Source organism: Vanrija albida (assembly GCF_041260175.1).
Source record: "Vanrija albida strain AlHP1 chromosome Unknown contig_4, whole genome shotgun sequence".
NCBI classification, from domain to species: Eukaryota; Fungi; Basidiomycota; class Tremellomycetes; order Trichosporonales; family Trichosporonaceae; genus Vanrija; species Vanrija albida.
Genome location: NW_027191423.1, coordinates 2,181,570 through 2,198,644, shown reverse-complemented (window position 1 = coordinate 2,198,644; position 17,075 = coordinate 2,181,570). Strand labels below are relative to the sequence as shown.

The window sequence follows — 17,075 nt, the reverse complement described above, 5'->3', positions numbered from 1 at the left end:
TCTTGTCCTTGCTCTTCCTCTTCCTCCACGACATCGACGACACTTTGCACACTCGCTCTCGCCAGCGCAAGCGCCACTCACAATGGACCGCAGACGCGAGAGCGTGCTCGCAAACGCCTCGCTACGCGTCCACCCCTTTATTCGCGGCGCTATCGGCGAGACACCTCCCATTCGCAACAGCGCTCGCCGCCCAGTGTCTGACGAGACGACGGCAAAGCCCACTAGGGTGACTCGGTCTGCGACAACACCAACGCCAACGCCAGTGCCAGCAACAGCACCAACACCAGAGCCAGAGCAGCAACAATGGCGTCCGCTGTTACCCTCTCAGCAGCCCCATCACCAGCAGCTTCGCCAGCAGCAGCAGCAACAGCAGCAGCAGCGGCAACCATCGCCGACGACGGTTCCTGTCCCACCACCGCCGAAACCTGCAGTGCCCGACGCGCGCCTTCCTCGCTACGGTGTAACACCTCCTCGTTCGCTTAGTAGGCAAGGAACACATACACAACAACCAAAGGCACCCCTCGCAGCACGCGTCTCGTCACCACCACCCACCGCCTCGGCGTCGACAACACGGTATCCAAGTGCTGCCGCAGGACCCTCAACGTCGACATCAGCAGCAGCCGCCGCCGCCGCCGCCGCCGCCGCGTTGTCCACAACAAATCGCCGCGGCGCACCTCCACCGCCTATTCGATCCACTAGCGGCGAGGTAACGGTTCGGCCCACTGGCGGAAATGCAAAGGTCAAGGTGCTAACACCGCCAAAACCTCCGACATCCACAACAATGCACCACCCATCGGGCGAACCAAGCCAACCGAGCCGCGCGATGGGCATTGTCCGCAAGCTGAGCTTTAGGAGCCGCGACAGGCCACCAAAGGACAGGCTCGCAGCATCAGGATCAGCACCAGCAAGGCGCTCCATGGATGAGACGAGAGCATTAGCACGCCCAAGCGCAGAGGAGCGCCGAAGGGCTGGGCGCGGGTCCATCGACGTTGTGCGTTCCAGTGACATGCGTTCAAGTGACATGGTCGAGACATTGTCATCGCCGCCCCAAGCCCTGGTCAGGAGCATGGAGGCGTCGCTCACCACAGCACCTACCCCGCCCGCTGCCGCCACCGCCAACGCCAGTGCCAACGCCACCACCCCTACCCCCACCGCCGCCAAGGAAAAGGAAAACCGATCAGTGGTGCGAACAAGCAAGCTTGTCCGTACCTCATCCTTGGGCGCTACCTCGCGCAGCGTTTTCCCAAGGCGGAGGCAGCAGACGGTTCCCGCCGACGCCGAGCCGCCCATGCCCGAGCAGCCGCAGCTCAGCGCGGCGGCAGCCTACGCCGCGGCGATGCAGAGTTTCCCCGTCCGCGGCAACGTCGACGGCAAGGGCAAGAACGCCCTTGGACTCTCGGCCGTGCGCGAGGCGAGCCCGCGTGGCGTGAGTGACGGCGAGACCAGCAGGGCCAAGACAGCGGTCGACCTGCACGCCATGCCCAAGATGCCGCTCAAGGCCGTGCCCTTCGGACAGTCGATCGCGCCCATCAAGCTCGACGGGCTTGACGAGAACGCGGCGCGCAAGGCGCCACCGCCGACCAGCGACTCGGACAGCAACCAGCGCCGCAAGGTCCGCTCGAGCAACGCGGAGACGAGACGCCTGTCGGCCGGCTCGAGCAGGAGACAGGAGCGCGAGATGCGTGCAAAGCTCAAGGCGCTCTCGGCTGCCATGGATGCGGAACCGGTTCCTGTTTCGCATAGTGCATCGTTGGTTTCGGCGGCGCCGGCGCCAGTGGCGCTTGCCACCGCCCAACGCGCGCCATCGACATCTCCCGGCCCAGAGCCACGACAGGAGCTCTTGCGGCCACCGCTGAACGTTACAACATTGCTGGCACCCTCGGCGGCGTCAGACACATCGCCTGCTTCAGCTGTCTCACCCCTCTCGGCCCTTTCAGCCCTCTCGGTCGTTGATGACGACGATGCGAGCTCGTTTGTCGGATCCATTCACCCCTCTGACCCCCTCTTCCACCCCCAGCCACGTCGCCTCCTCTCAAAGAAGAGCATTTACATGCACGCCAACGTCTCCATCTCTGCCTTCCGTGGCCGCTATTCGCAGTCGCCGCCCCCGCCCATGCCTCCGATTCCGGGCCACCACCTGCCACCGTCGCCGCAGCTCCCGAGCGAGTTCTCTCCCCAGGCGGCGCTCGCACCAGCGTTCCCGACACCCGAGGGCGGCCGGCTTCAACTTCCGCTCCGGGACCACCGCGGATCGGTGCCGTCCGTCCCCGAGTCGGTGTGCAGCGACAGGCGCGACTCTGGCCTGTCGATTGCCACGAGCCAGCACGAGGATGTGGCGAAGCCGGAGGCACAGCCCGAGGTAGAGCCTGAGGCAGAGCCGACGAATGTGCGTGCCTCGATCGCCCCGTCCATCGCAGAGCCTATCCCTGTGCCGCCTTCGCCAATGGTCGAGGCCGTTGCTGAGCTTTCTGCTGCTGTGGTTGGAGCGCCCGAGCCGCTGCCTACCCCCATCGAGTCGCTCATCGACTCACCACAAAGGGGCCACGTGGACAACGCCAACCGCGCCCCCCACGCTTCTTGGTCGCCGCCCGCGCCCAAGGCTGAGCACCTCCCACCGTACCCGCCGTCGGCCTGGTCACCGCCAGCACCGGCTGGTACCGATACCAACAGCACCCACTCGTGGTCGCCGTCGACGACGCTCACCAAGGAGGTCGAGTCAGTGACCTCTGGTCGCCGCGCCCCCGCCTGGTCGTCGGCCGACTCGCTGGCGCAGCCTTCATCGGGTGTGCAGTCGCCCGAGCCGCGATCGCCGGCCTCGACAGAGGACACCCACGGCATCACGTCGTGGACGTACAGGGAGCTGCAGCAGGCCTCGACCTACAAGCAGCTCCACTCGTCGGCGTACCAGCAGCTGGAGCAGGCGTCGCCCCTGTACAAGATGTCGTTCAAACGCGACTCGGAGGCTCTCAACGAGAACCAAGCGCGCTCAGTGTCGGATTCCAAGTCGCCAGAACCCACTCACAGAGTCACCTCGCCTGCGTCGGCAGACTCGGCCAAGCCGCCGAGCGCGTGGCAGGCCGAGGACCGTGTAGTTGTGGCCCGCGCCTCGGTGCCCGACCTCTCGCCGCTTGTCCAGGGTGCAGCATCGCCCACGCTTTCCGGCGAGCCATACACGCCCACCGCGGCCACGACGCCTCGGCGGGGCATTACGCTCGACTTTGCACAGGTTGGTACACCGACGGCCAAGGCGCACCTTCCTTCGCCGCTCGTCTCGCCCGCCAACTCGCCGGCGCCACCGACGCAGCCGCTGCAGTCGCCGGCCGACGAGCCATCGCCCGTGTCGTCGGGCGGCTCTTCGTCGAGCGCCCTCCGCACCCTGACGGCGGGCAGCAACCGGGCGCCGTCGTCGCCCAAGTCGGCGGGCAGAGGCCAGGCCCGGCCGGCGGTCACCATGGCGACGCGGGTGCGACGCCGATCTCGGCCGCCGACGCTGCCTCCCAAGTCGGCACTGCGACAGCAGGTGGCTCAGGCGTTGGCTGAGCGCGAGCGCAACACTGCCACGCTCACCAAGGATGCCAACCGGGACAGCCAGGCGAGCCAGGCGGACAGCGATTCGGTGTACGCGGGGATTGTGTCGCACTACACGACGCAGGCGCGCATGGCCCACAGCAGGAGCCACTCGCGCAAGCTCGACGATGCGGACCTCGAAGTGCTCTCGTCGGACGAGTACCCCAGGGATGACGACGACGGAACGATGGCTTCGGACACGGACTCTGAGCCGGAGCACCTGAGCTTCCGCCAAGTGAGGGGATACGAGCAGGTGTTCCTGGTCCCCACCCAAGCGCAAATCCGCCATCTTGGCGTTCCGGCGAGGGCGACGATCCACACTCCGGCGGCTCATGAGCACCGCACTCCCGCCACCGTTGCCTCGGTACCGGCGGCTCGGCCTCACTACATGTCGCCGGATGCGGAAGCCGACATTCTTGCATCGCTCCCGCCCAGCCAACCGCTCAACAGTGTCAATCTTACCCCTGGGGCGGATACTGGCCGCAGGCCGAGAAAGACGGGGCTCCCACAGTCTGTAAGTGGCACAAGGGGAAGGAGTTTTGAGCCCGTAACTGACACAAACACAGGAGCTGCATCGCTGGTTGGCACAGAGCGCGCAGGCGTAGGGATGTGTATAGGGGTGTGTATGGGAGGGTGAACGGGGAGAGGGAGGGCGGCGAGGATGGGTGGTGAGGGTTCGGCGACGTCGGACAAGAAGCATATCTACGCGTAGGACGCGTCGACACTCTGGAAGTGATGTGCTTGTAGGTTGTACCGTATTGTTACTGCATATCATCATTGTTTCAAGCCGGGCCCGAAGCCCGACGCGGGGGAGCGCGATGAGCGCGTTGTTTGGTTGGGTGGGCGGGAGTGGCGTGGTGTGTGAGGTGTGGGCCGTGAGGTGAGCGTGGCGGTGGCTGCGGCACGGCACACAAGGAGGGGGCTGTTGCATTGGGCGAGCGGTGCGGCCGGGTGCGGGGATGGCGCCCGACGCCGCCGTGACGGGCAGGACGACGCGACTGCGCCACAGTCAAGATCTGGCAAACAACCGGCCTTGTGCCACATCTGCTTGCAGGGCTGTGCGTGCGGGCTGGCGGCTCGGGGGGAAATTGGTAGGCGGCAGGCGGGCGGGCGGTCAGCGGCTCAGGGCCAGTGAAACGCGGCCAGGAGTGTTTGTGCAGCCTTGAGCAGCCAGCAGGCAGCAAGCAGCGCAACGGCCCGCGGGTCCTCGCCTGCCTGCGTCGCTCGTCGCGATGCGCTGCGCATATTGGTCGCGGCATGCAGCGGCCGACCACCCCCCGACGCCGCTGGGATTCCTTGGCGTGCCTTCATCTTCCGGTGGTACAGCCTCTGGCGGGACGCATTTGGCAGGAGGGTGAGCGTCGCCGCTGGCCGCTGCCGCTGCCTCCTGGTTGCTGGGCGGGCAGGCGCCGCAGCGCAGAGGGCGCAGAGGGAGGCCGAAATAGCCTAGCCGTTGGAGCTGGTGGCCGCGGCGATCGTCTCGCAGCCTAACGGCCGTCACTCGACGGGCAGGTGCCAGGTTTGTTGTTGATGTTTCCCATTTGGGCGAGCCAGCAATAGGTAGCCGACGAGCCACTGGTATGCGGTGCGCCGTTGCCCTGTATGCAGCCTGCAGCCTGCAGCCACCCTGGCGACTCACATTCCCTCATGCGGCCCGGGGCAGGCTGGCGGGGCGGGCGGGCGATGCCAGGGGCGGCATCTCAGGGGCACCCGCCCGGCCCTGAGGTTAATGCGACACCGCCTGGCGTGTCCTGTGCGCGCTGCGGCTGTGCCGCTGCCGCTGCCGCCGTCGCTGCTTATGGCTGGCTTTGTGGGTGTTGCTGCGTGCCTCGCTGCTTTGCCGCCGCCGCCTCTCCGTCCAGCGACGAGCGACCAAAACAAGTGAGGGAACGAGGCATTTGGTGGGAGAGAAATCAGGACAGCCTCCTTGCCTTGCTTCGCCTCGCCGCCTTCCCTTGCTTTGCCGCTGCGGTGCGGTGCTGCTCGCTCGTTACTGCTGGCTGTTGCCATGGCTATATGCTGCTTCAAGTCACACATCTCGTCTCTTCTCATACCACCACCACCTCACTCGTCCTCGTCACCACTAGTATCGTCGGGCGCAACCCTCCTCCTCCTCGCAGCGACCTCCCCCCCGCCGCAGCGCACACGCCCACGCCCAGATCCCAGCACCCCACGCACCGCACGGTTCCGCCAGCCAAGTCGGTCGGCCGTCGAGCGCAACCAGTAGCAACAGCCGTTTGGCCTAATTCGGGTGGACGTGAGTACGACGGCGCGCCTTCCTTTCGGTCTCTGCACGGTGTCGGTCGAGGCTGCTGCAAGGTGCACACTGCACTTGCTGCACACACACCCACGCCACGCACCACACCCGCCCCCACCCACCCCCCGTTACTTGTCACTGTTGCACCACCCTGTCCCATCACCACCACCACCCTTGTTCTCCCCTCCCGAATTTCCCCCCGCCCTACCCTTTGACCCACGCACCCACCACACTTGGGTGACCCACCCACCCCGCGCACAGCCCCGTCTTCTTCTTCTGCGACTTCTTCAAAGCTAACAACAAGCAGTCGCTTCCCCCCTTCCTTCTCTCTCATCGCATTCGACTCGACCAACCCGTGGAAACCTAGACATAGACACCAGTCTCTCTTTTCATCTCCCACTCTCGTCTATTACCTAGACTCTCGCGGGCCAACGAAACATCTTCCCCTATCTCCCTTTTCCCTCTTCCACCACTTGTCCTCTTCACTCAACATGCGTTCCCCAATCTCGACATTGTGGGCTCTGCTCCCCATCCTCGCCCACACGGTCGCCGCCGCACCAGGCGCCGCCCAGAAGGCCCTCACCTTTGAGCCCGCCGGAGATGCAGGCATCTCGGCCCAGATGGTGAGTTGAATTTGCCCTTGGCCTAGTGGCCGGCCGGGCATGGTCCTCGTGACCACCAATCGTCACAAACGTCACAATGTGCTGACCTTGGCGCTAGATGTTCCTTGGCTCCAAGACCAAGGTCTACATCCTCGACAAGACCGAGAACAACCCTACGCAGATTAACGGCAAGTATGGTACCCACCCTGCATGGGCAGTCGAGTACGACATCAACACGCAGCAGGGTACGTCTTTGTTTCATCTCTGCCCGCATGTCCCCGCTGACCGCGCCACCCAGTCCGCACCATGGACGTCTTCTCAAACACGTTCTGCGCCTGCGGTGCCGTCATGGCCAACGGTACCTGGGCCGTCTTTGGTGGCAACCAGCCTGTTACTACCGGCGGTGTTGCCACCAACCAGCTGGCTGCCTACTCGGACATGACGGGTGGTACCGCCATTCGCATGCTCACCCCTAGCGATGACGGTCAGTCCGAGTATGTCCAGGGCGAGGTCACGCTCGACATTACAAAGGACACTGGTGGCTACCTCCAGATGACGGGCAAGCGATGGTACCCAACAGTCGAGACGCTGCCAGACGGCTCTCTGATTGTCATTGGTGGTGACAAGAACGGCGGCTATGTCAACACGGCCGGCCAGGACAACCCAACCTACGAGTTCTTCCCACCAAACAGCCAGGGCGCTGTTCACCTCCAGCTCCTTAGCGACACGCTCCCCATCAACCTCTACCCCCTCGTCTGGCTCATGCCCTCTGGCCAGCTCTTCATCCAGTCGGGCGCAAAGTCGTACCTGTACGACTACAACTCGCAGCAGACGACCAACCTCCCCGACATGCCCTATGCCGCCCGTGTCTACCCTGCGTCGGCCGCTACGGCCATGCTTCCTCTCACCCCCGAGAACAACTACGACCCCACCATTCTCTTCTGCGGTGGCTCCAACGTCACCCAGTGGGGCAACGACGGCGGACCCGGCTACAACGTCACTGCCATGCCCGCTGACGCCTCGTGTGTTCGCTTCGCCCCCAACCAGCCCGGTGCCCAGTACGAGAACGACGACTGGATGATGGAGGGCCGCTCGATGGGCCAGTTTGTCATCCTCCCCGACGACACGTTCTTCCACGTCAACGGTGTTGCCATGGGCACTGCCGGTTACGGTGACCAGAAGTACTCTGTCGGCGAGTCGTTTGGACAGGACCCCATCTACATGCCTACCATCTACAACCCCAACGCTCCTGCCGGCGCTCGCTGGAACCGCACTGGTCTGTCGCCCTCGCCCAACGAGCGCATGTACCACTCGACTGCCGTCCTGCTCCCCGACGGCTCGGTTCTCATCTCTGGCTCCAACCCCAACGCCGACTTCACCAACAACCAGTGGCGTTCGCGTACCGATGTTGAGCGCTGGTACCCATGGTACTACGACAACACTCGCCCTACCTACACTGGCCGCCCCGAGTCGCTCAGCTACGGTGGCAACTACTTCAACCTCACTCTCGACACGACCGACGAGACTGCCGTCAACAACACCAAGGTTGTCATTCTCCGCGGTGGCTTCAACACGCACGCCATTGCCTTTGGCCAGCGTTCGCTCCACCTCAAGACGTCGTACACGATTGACCGCAACTCGAACACTGCGACGCTCCACGTCTCGCAGATGCCTGGAACCAACGGTCCCAACATCTTCCAGCCTGGACCCGCTCTCATCTTTGTCGTCCAGAACGGCGTCCCCTCTGAGGGTGAATTCGTCATGATCGGCACGGGAGAGCTTGGCACTCAGCCTACGGCTGCCAACCAGGAGCTGCCAGCATCGACTGTGATTCCTCTTCCCAACGAGGCGTCTTCATCTTCGACTGCTGGCACTACTGGCTCGATTGACTCGCACAAGAACTCGGGCGCCGTTTCGCTTGGTGGCTTTGCCCCTGCCGTGCTCGTCACGCTTGGTCTTGCCCTGGCTCCTGTGCTGTTGATGTAAACGGACACTGTGGACAGTTTTCTGATCACCACACTCAAACACGCGCATCCCTCATCCCCCGGCACCCACGCCTTCGTTTGTCATATCGGTTCGTGCATTTTACCCCCAAAGCCACGTATGGCCCCTCAGTAGTACTCTCGTGTGTCGCCTTGCATGGGCCACTGTAATGGACAATGATGCAATACATCAATAGATACGGCCGAGCACACCGAGCACACCGAGCGCACCGAGCGCACCGAGCGAAGCGAGGTGTGCGAGGGGTGTAAGGGTGTGAGTGCAACTGGCTGTGCAGAGCGTACAAAGTTAGCAGCACAAAGTTAGCAGCACAAAGTTGGCAGCACAAAGTTGGCAGCAACTGCGCAAGTCAGGCGCCGGCGCGGGCAAGCGTGTGGCGCAGTGGCTGGGGAGTGGCTGGGGAGTGAGGCGCTGCACAAAGCTTGCTCAAGGACCACCGCAGCGGCGCAGACACATCGCAACATGCACCCCGTTCCACGTCGTGAGAACCGCCGAGCGCGCCGAGAAAAGCACTCGCGCAGCGACAGCGCCAGCGTGCGGCCCAATCCGTCGCACAGTCTCAACATGGCAATTGAAGGGCGGCGTCGTGTGCTCCCCCTCGCCGGCGGCCGTCGTCATCGAACCAAGCAAGGACCAAACAGGCGTCGTGGGCAGGGCAAAGGCAAACAGGGGGGTTGCTTGACGACCGTGGGTGCCGAGGATAGATGCGGCGGCATGTGCGGGCGCGGGCCTATCCCGAACCGCCTCTCACTGATGCTGCGCGCCTCGTCGTGCTGGCCTATTGGGCTTCCCACGTGGCACACGTGGCACCCAACACTGGCACGTGGCTCACGTGCTCGGCCCAGCATTCCGGATGCCGAGGCCTCCACCACACGACCTGTCGGACGAAATGGCAGCGAAATGTCCTACGACCCCACGGCGAGCGGCTGACGACGGCAAGCTGTTCTGGAGTGGGGTCGGCATCGTGCCGACTGTATGGGGTGGGTGCGTGGTGCCCGGGGCTGGCTGGCAGCGACACGGTTCAGCACGGTTCACGCGGCACGGTTGGGACGCGGGCGGAGGTCGGGCCCGTTATCCTGTACATCCGGGCCGTGCTGCAAGTGAGGTTAGTGAGGGCGTCGCGGTGGGCATGGTGCGTGGTGAGTGGTGGGCGCTGGGCGAGCGGTGAGTGCGCGGTGCGTGCGCCAGGTGAGTCGCGGTGAGTCGCGGTGACGGCGTGGCGTGTGGCGGCGCTGGTGACTGTCGGGTGGGGTGGCACGGTGGCAGCGGCAGCGGCACTGGTGACGGAGCAGCGGCTGGTGACAGCGACATAGACGCTTGGTGACACGCAACAGCGAGAGTGAGCAAGTGAGGGGGAAGAGAACTCGCGCCAGCAACCCGAGCCCACCCCCAACCTCAACCTCGACGTCGACCTCAGAGGCAACAGCCGCCAGCCGCCAGCTCACCTCCCAGCCGCCCCAACCACACCCCGCGAATTGCGCCAGCCGCCCCCGCCATCGCGATCGAGCTACACACCAACATCACGACCGGTAGGTCGTACCCGGCGCACGCGACGTCACTGTGTCCGGCACAACCACCGCCCATTCGATATTCCCGTGGGCAATCATCTCCGTTGGCACTGCGCTATCTCGCGCACGCGCGCACGGCTACCACGACACCCGGGCCCACACACGCGCGATATGCGGCCCTCATTGGCCTCTTGCGGGCAAGGTGACCGACAGCGGCGCTCGCGGCCCGCGACCTCCGCGCGGGGCCCAGCTCGCGCTGCACGGCTGTGCGTTCCCGGCCCCCCTTGGCCGGCTCTACTCGGTCGCGATCGGTCGTCGCGCGGGCAGAGGGGCCGCAGGCACGCAAGCGGGGCACATGATCAGCTGAGAAACGTGCTAGATAGGGCGGGTAGGTGGTGGCCGGTGGGTGGTCACCGGAGGGTGGGGGACGTTTCAGTATCGGAGCAGAGGGTGTGGGTTGTGGTGACGTGGGGGTGGGGAGGGGCGTGGCGTGATTGCCGGGCTGTTGATTGGGGTGGGCGGGTGGGCGGGCGGCTGGGCAGCTGCGCATGTGTGAGCTGGGGGGGTGGTGTTGGCCAAGGTGGCCGTGGTGGGCGACGCGGCGCTGCGGGCAAGAGAGTGTAGATCACTGCTGCGGTCGCTGGCTGCTCTGCTCTGCACTGCGCTGGTCTGCACTCTGCCTGCGCTGCAGCTCACTCACTGCTGGTCGAGCAATGCAGCCGGCGCGCACCTGCACCCGGTGCAACCTCGGCGCATCCCAGCCAGCACGCAGCACATGTGCACTCGGGCAATTCTGCTTGGCCGCCGCTCTGCATCCACATCTCCGGACCGGAAACATCATGGCCACGCGCTACGCCCCAGCCGACCCGACCATTCGGCTTCGGGTCGACCGAGGCACCGACCCACCGACCCACCCACCACACCCGCCCGGCAACGCCTTACCGGCCGCCCCACAAACCCCATGGGGGGCGATTGTGAGTTCTCGTTGGTCGAGCGGGCGTGCATGCTGGGGATAGCGCCGGGGGCGAGGCAGCTGCATGCTTCCGGGTGCAGGGGAGGGTGACGGGCGAGTGACGCGGCAGGAGGCGGGGCCGCGCCGCCGCCGCCGGCTGCTGCACGCTGCGCCTTGATGTCTGATAACAGTCCGGCGGGATACATAAACTCGGTGTCCGCTGCGAGTTTTTTTCCCCAACAGCCCTTCGCTCGCGACCACTCCTCGAGACGAAGCACCCACACCATGACCGTCGCTACCTCGTCCAAGACTGCGCCGGCTGGCTTCAAGCCCAACCCCAAGGGCACGACCGCGGTCTCCTACGAACCCGCGACCCTCGAGCAAGCCCTCCTCGTCGAGCCCCCGCTCACCTTCGAACCCGTGCAGGAGGACATCCACCCAAAGTACCTGTACGGCGCCGAGACGCCCAACCCCGACAACACCAAGGGCGACCTCACGCCGCTCGCCGAGGCGTATGTCGCGGCGTGGAACAAGGCGCTCGACGCGATCAACGCCGCGCCGACGGCGGCCAACCTCGACGCGCTCGACGCGCTCATCGTCGACCACGCCCAGTTCAAGGACCACATGGCGACCACCTGGGACTTTCACCAGTTCACCGGGCTCGCCGACATCAAGAAGGCGCTCGCGGCCCAGGCGGGCTCGTTCAAGATCTGCAACTTCAAGATCGACGCGACGAGCGACCACAGGTACAAGGACTCGATCTCGGTGCAGACGCTGCACGCGGCCAAGGCGGACGCGGCGGCCATCGAGTGGGTCCAGGTCGTGGCCGACTTCGAGAACGAGTTTGGCTGGGGCAAGGCGCTGTTCCGCCTCGTGTCGGTCAAGGACCCCAAGGCGCCGGGCGGGCTCAAGGCGTACACCGTCTACACGGGCCTCGACAACATCAAGGGCAACGAGGAGAAGCTCGGCCGCACGCGCGAGCTCGGCGCGAGCCACGGCGAGAACCTCGAGCGCACGATCTGGGCCGACCGCCGCAAGCAGGACTTTATCTGGGGCGGCGACAAGCAGCCCGTGGTCTTGATCGTTGGTGGTGGCCAGGGAGGGCTCAACACGGCCGCGCGCCTCAAGGTCATGGGCATCCCCTCGCTCATCATTGAGAAGAACGACAAGATTGGAGACAACTGGCGCAACCGCTACGCGACGCTCACGCTCCACGACCCCGTGTGGTACGACCACCTGTCGTACATCCCCTTCCCGGACACGTGGCCCATCTTCACGCCAAAGGACAAGCTCGGCGACTGGTTCGAGTCGTACGCCAACCAGATGGAGCTCGCCTTCTGGACCAAGAAGACGGTGACGGGCGCCGAGTATGACGACGCGACAAAGACGTGGACCGTGACCATCAAGGACAATGTCACGGGTGAGATCACGACCCTCAACCCCAAGCACGTCGTCATGTCGACCGGCCACTCGGGCGAGCCCAACTGGCCGACGTTCAAGGATCAGGACAAGTTCAAGGGCAAGCTCCACCACTCGAGCGTGCACGGCACGGGTCTGAGCTACAAGGGCGAGAACGCGCTCGTCGTCGGCGCGTGCAACTCGGCCCACGACATTGCCCAGGACTTTTACGAGCAGGGTGCCAAGCCGACGATTCTCCAGCGCTCGACGACTTGCGTCATTGCGTCCAACGTCGGCCTCAAGATCACGACCGCCGGCCTGTACGAGGAGGGCGGGCCAAAGACGGCCACTGCCGACCTCATCTTCCAGTCGATCCCGATCCACCTGCTCAACCTTGTCATGCAGCAGCAGTTCCGCGAGACGTGCAAGCAGGAGAAGAAGCTGCACGACAGCCTCAAAGCCGTCGGCTTCAAGATGGACGCTGGCTACGGCGGCACCGGCCTGTTTGGCAAGTACTTCCGCCGCGGTGGCGGCTACTACATCGACGTCGGCGCGTCGGGCCTCATCGCCGACAAGAAGATTGGCTGGAAGCAGGGCGTCGAGATCGACCGGTTCACCGAGACCGGCGTCGTCTTCACCGACGGGTCGACGCTCGACAACCTGGCCGTGGTGGTGCTGGCCACGGGCTACTCGAACATGCGCGACACGGCCCGCCGCATCTTTGGCGACAAGGTCGCCGACCGCCTCAACCCCGTCTGGGGCCTCGACCAGGACGGCGACCTCGCCACCATGTGGCGCGACTCGGGCCACCCGGGCTTCTGGTACATGGGCGGCAACCTGGCCCTGTCGCGCTTCTACTCCAAGCTGCTCGCGCTGAGGATCATTGCGCACGAGCGGGGCTTTATCAACTAGACGGGGGTGTGGGACTAGAGTCGGCGTGGTTGTACAGATGTATTCGATTGCAGTACGAGGGCATGTGTGAAGGAGGGAGCGAGGGTTGGCCAGAACAGGGGCAGGCGCCACGAACGGGCAAGGTGTGGCGGTGTGTTGGGAGCGAGGGTTGTGAGTGTGGCGAACGGCGTGGACGAACAGCGTGGGCGAACGGCGTGGGTGAACGGCGTGGGCGAACGGCGAGGGCGAACGGCAAGTCCCAGCCGGCCCCCGGCCCCATCCGCCCGGCCCCGACTCGACTCGGCAGCGACGTCTGTCACCAGAGCCCCGAGCGAGCTCCAACACCCGCAGCAAAAGTCAATCGCCGTGAGTCTGACGTCGGCGCGGCGGATCCGTCTGCCACACCCACCCCCCCGCACCCCGGAATCTCCGTCTCGGAATGGCCTCACATACCGCAGATCTCTCCGTGGTGACAGAATTGATCCACGTGTGGCAGCGGCCTGCACTAGCAGTGGCAGCGTGCTGTGGCAACGTGGTGCTCGAGGTGCATTCGCCGTCGCCAAGTCTCCGAGTCCGGAGCCACTCACCCACTTTGTGCGTTGCTCGTGTGCGGCCTGCCGGCCCCCTGATTCCGGCGATGACGACGAGCCGCTGGAAGCGGCTCGAGCGCGGCGTGGGTTAGTGGGAACGGGGTGCGGACGCAGCGCTGGCCGGCTACTCGTCGCTCGGTCTCGGCAGGGACGCGGTTATCGTCGTGCTGCGTGCACGGGCGATGATTTGGTGGGCTGCCGGAGTGGGGGGATACGACGGGGCAAGTGGGGGCCGCCGAGGGGTAATTAGGAATGAATCACGCGGGGGTGGGAGGCGGGAGCAAATGGCCCAACCCACCCGCCCACGGTGGCGGGAGCATTTTTGACTCTGTAATAGCGCTCAGTGACAGCAACAATGGCGTTATGCGACTCTTTGCAGGCGACAACGGCGAGAAGAGAAGAGCAGCAAGGAGCACTCGAGCAAGCACAACAACGTACGCAACGACGACACTGCGGCGGCCTCTGTCTCACCTCCTCGTCGTCGACGTCGTCATCAGCAACGCAACGCTTCGCACAGTGCATCCATCCACTCGACGAGGCAAAGCAGCCACACGCAGCCTGCAACGTCGCCCAGTCGCATTCCTCCTACTTCCCTCCTCCCCCCCATTGGAAAACAAATCCAATCTTGAACCCTTTTCAATCCATTCGCTTCCCTTAACAAAACGGGGAAACAATTCGTTACACTTTGAAGTGCGCCGCCTTGTACCCACCACTAGACTCTACTGCACCACACGAGCCAGCCGGCAACACCAACAACCCCTCTTGCGCTCTCGACCGACTCTCCTCGCTCTGCCCTCAGCACTTTGCTTCTTCCCCATCGTACATTGATTCTCGCACTCGTCGACTCTGCCTAGGGCACCTCCCTCCTCCGCACCCTTCTCCCCTCCCGACCTCCCGCAATCACTCTTCTCTCCAACTTCTTCTCCCTCTGACTCTCCACCACCACCACAACCACCACAACCACCACAACCACCACAACCACCCAAAATGGCTGCAGCTACCGCAGTCCTCGACAATGGCGTCCAGCTCTCGGACAAGGCCACGGCCGCTGCTGCCGCCGCCGCTGCCGCTCACCACACCGCACCCGCTCCCCCAGCATCGCCACCAACCCTCTCGCCCTCTGCACTCCCCACAAACGCCCCCGCCCCAGAGGTCTCAATGGTCGAGGCTAGTGACTTTACCGGCGTCACCTTTACTCCCGAGTAAGTGCCCGTCACCTCGCCTCGCCTCGTTTCGCTTCGCTTCCACCACACCCTGCAACCGTAGCTGACGACGGCGTGACAGACTGTGGATCCAGCGTCGTAGTTGGGCCCTAGACGTCCTCCGCACCGAGGGCGCTCGCTCCATCCTCGATTTTGGCTGCGGACCAGGATCACTCCTCCAGACTGCAGTCATCCCTCCCTCGACGGTACCTGAAAAGCCCATTATTGGTCCCAACGGCCAAATCCCAGACGGCATCTCGCTCTACACGCAGGTGAGTACGAGCACTTTCGCCGGCGGCCACACTCGAACCCGACAGCGGGGCAGCGAGCGGCTGACAGTGGGGGCCCGGGGCGGGATCACGGGCCTGCCGCTGGAGCCACACCAACTGGCAGACGGCGCTACGCCCTGAGGGGCGTACAAACCCGGATCCCCGAGCCCGTCGTAGAGCTATGGTTGGCTGCCGTGTCCGCGCTCGGTCAACGTTGACTGGCTGTGCATGCTGACGCCCTGCCCCACAGCGCCTCGCCGCAGTCGATGTGAGCCCAGAGGTCATGACCACGGCCATGTCACAACTCGAGCCCCCGGGTCCCAACGCCGCCGGCGTCCTCACACCCCCACGATGGGCGCCAATGGGCACCGAGCTCTGGCTCGGAAGCATCGAGCACTACAACAGCCGCCTCGAGGGTTACGACTCGATTGTGGCGCTCGAGGTCATTGAGCACCTCGAGCCCAACCTTCTGTCCCGCTTCGGCGTCGTCACGCTCGGCACCTACCGCCCCCGCCTCCTCCTCCTAACCACACCTGTAAGCACGCAACCGCTCGCGACTAGTGCAACACCCTGGCTAACCGCTTCCCCAGAATTTCGACTTTAACGCAAAGTTCCCCAGCAGTCACAGCCACGATGACGAAAACTGCGACAGGCGCGGCTTTGTCGACCCGACCGGCCGCACCGACCGTGTCTTCCGCCATTCGGACCACAAGTGTGAGATGACGGGATCCGAGTTCCGCCACTGGGCCCTCGCCGCTGCCGACGACTGGGGCTACGACGTGGAGATTGGCGGAGTCGGTATCTCATCCAAGCCGTCCTACTACCCTGCCAAGGACGGCCAGGAGCCTCAGCCAATCTACGCGACCCACACTGCCGTCTTCCGCCGCACCACCGGCATCCCGATGAGATCCCCTCGCTCGGTCCGCACCGTCGAGCTCCCCTTCATGATTGGCGTTAACGAGGCCGCCCACCCTCACAGACTGGTCGGCAAGTGGTACCATCCCGTCACGGCGACTGCCCAGCCTGGCGCACCACAGCCACCAGCAACCCTGCGCGAGGCCGTCTCCAAGGTGTTCGACGCCGTCAAGATCCAGCAGCTGAGCCTTGACGAGCTGTGGGCGTACCCCGAGGTGTCTGGCGGCAGTCTCGGCTCGAAGCGTCATCTCGTTTCTGCCCTCGGCGGTTGGGGCAACTGCCCTCCGCTCCCAGGATCAAACACCCAGTTCACCGTCGTCGAGGACGACAATGGCCTGGCCATCAAGCGCAACTAGGCGGCTTGGGTTTAGCAGCACAAGGTTTTCTTTTTCTTTATCATGGCGTGTACATCCGAGAAGCACAGGGGCATAGTGTAACAAGAGACGTAGCGCAGCATACGCGCCTCCCAGAGAGAAGATTGGCCCCCATTCATGTAACGTTCAACAAGTCATGCATTCAGGTCTCACGAGTGGGTCGAGGATGCAGGGTGGTTTGGCCGCCGTGGTGCGTCACGACGAGCGGCGTGCTCGATCGAGGCCTGTGTCGCAGGGTGGCTTGACTTTGCTGGTGCGTCGCTGAGCCTCGGTTGTAACCAACCTAATCAATAGCCTTCGACTCGACAACCTTGCAGCGACCGACCGACCGAGACCGAGACCAGACCAGTTTGTGCCGAGCGACGACACTGCCCACCACAAATTGTCCTGATACCCGCCCATCGCCGATCACGCACGATCGGCAACGTAGCGACGCCGGCGCTTGTTGACCGGCTATGGACATGCGACGAGGTAGGCGCGCGCGTGCGCGCGTGCACTCGAGGCCCCGGGCGTATGCATCAGCGCCGCCCGAAGAGCCGACGGGGGGAC

The 17,075-nt window shown here is 64.5% G+C and overlaps 4 protein-coding genes across 4 annotated transcripts; all 4 read left to right on the top strand.

The window, feature by feature from the left end:
• Window positions 1-781: 781 nt before the first annotated feature.
• Q8F55_005587 (uncharacterized protein) lies at window positions 782-4,172 on the top strand (the record flags this gene model as incomplete). The annotated part of the gene is made up of 2 exons (XM_069354076.1): window positions 782-4,081; window positions 4,134-4,172. 2 exons carry the CDS (start codon window positions 782-784, stop codon window positions 4,170-4,172), a joined length of 3,339 nt encoding a protein of 1,112 aa, XP_069208718.1.
• A 2,143-nt stretch (window positions 4,173-6,315) lies between these two features.
• Window positions 6,316-8,412, top strand: Q8F55_005586 (uncharacterized protein; the record flags this gene model as incomplete). Its single annotated transcript, XM_069354075.1, has 3 exons — window positions 6,316-6,447; window positions 6,545-6,671; window positions 6,725-8,412. The coding sequence occupies 3 exons, from the start codon at window positions 6,316-6,318 to the stop codon at window positions 8,410-8,412; spliced, it is 1,947 nt and encodes a 648-aa protein (XP_069208717.1).
• Window positions 8,413-11,172: 2,760 nt separating this feature from the next.
• Window positions 11,173-13,197, top strand: Q8F55_005585 (uncharacterized protein; the record flags this gene model as incomplete). Its single annotated transcript, XM_069354074.1, has 1 exon — window positions 11,173-13,197. The coding sequence occupies one exon, from the start codon at window positions 11,173-11,175 to the stop codon at window positions 13,195-13,197; it is 2,025 nt and encodes a 674-aa protein (XP_069208716.1).
• Window positions 13,198-14,753: 1,556 nt separating this feature from the next.
• Window positions 14,754-16,508, top strand: Q8F55_005584 (uncharacterized protein; the record flags this gene model as incomplete). The annotated part of the gene is made up of 4 exons (XM_069354073.1): window positions 14,754-14,968; window positions 15,051-15,240; window positions 15,488-15,772; window positions 15,828-16,508. 4 exons carry the CDS (start codon window positions 14,754-14,756, stop codon window positions 16,506-16,508), a joined length of 1,371 nt encoding a protein of 456 aa, XP_069208715.1.
• Between the last annotated feature and the right edge of the window lie 567 nt (window positions 16,509-17,075).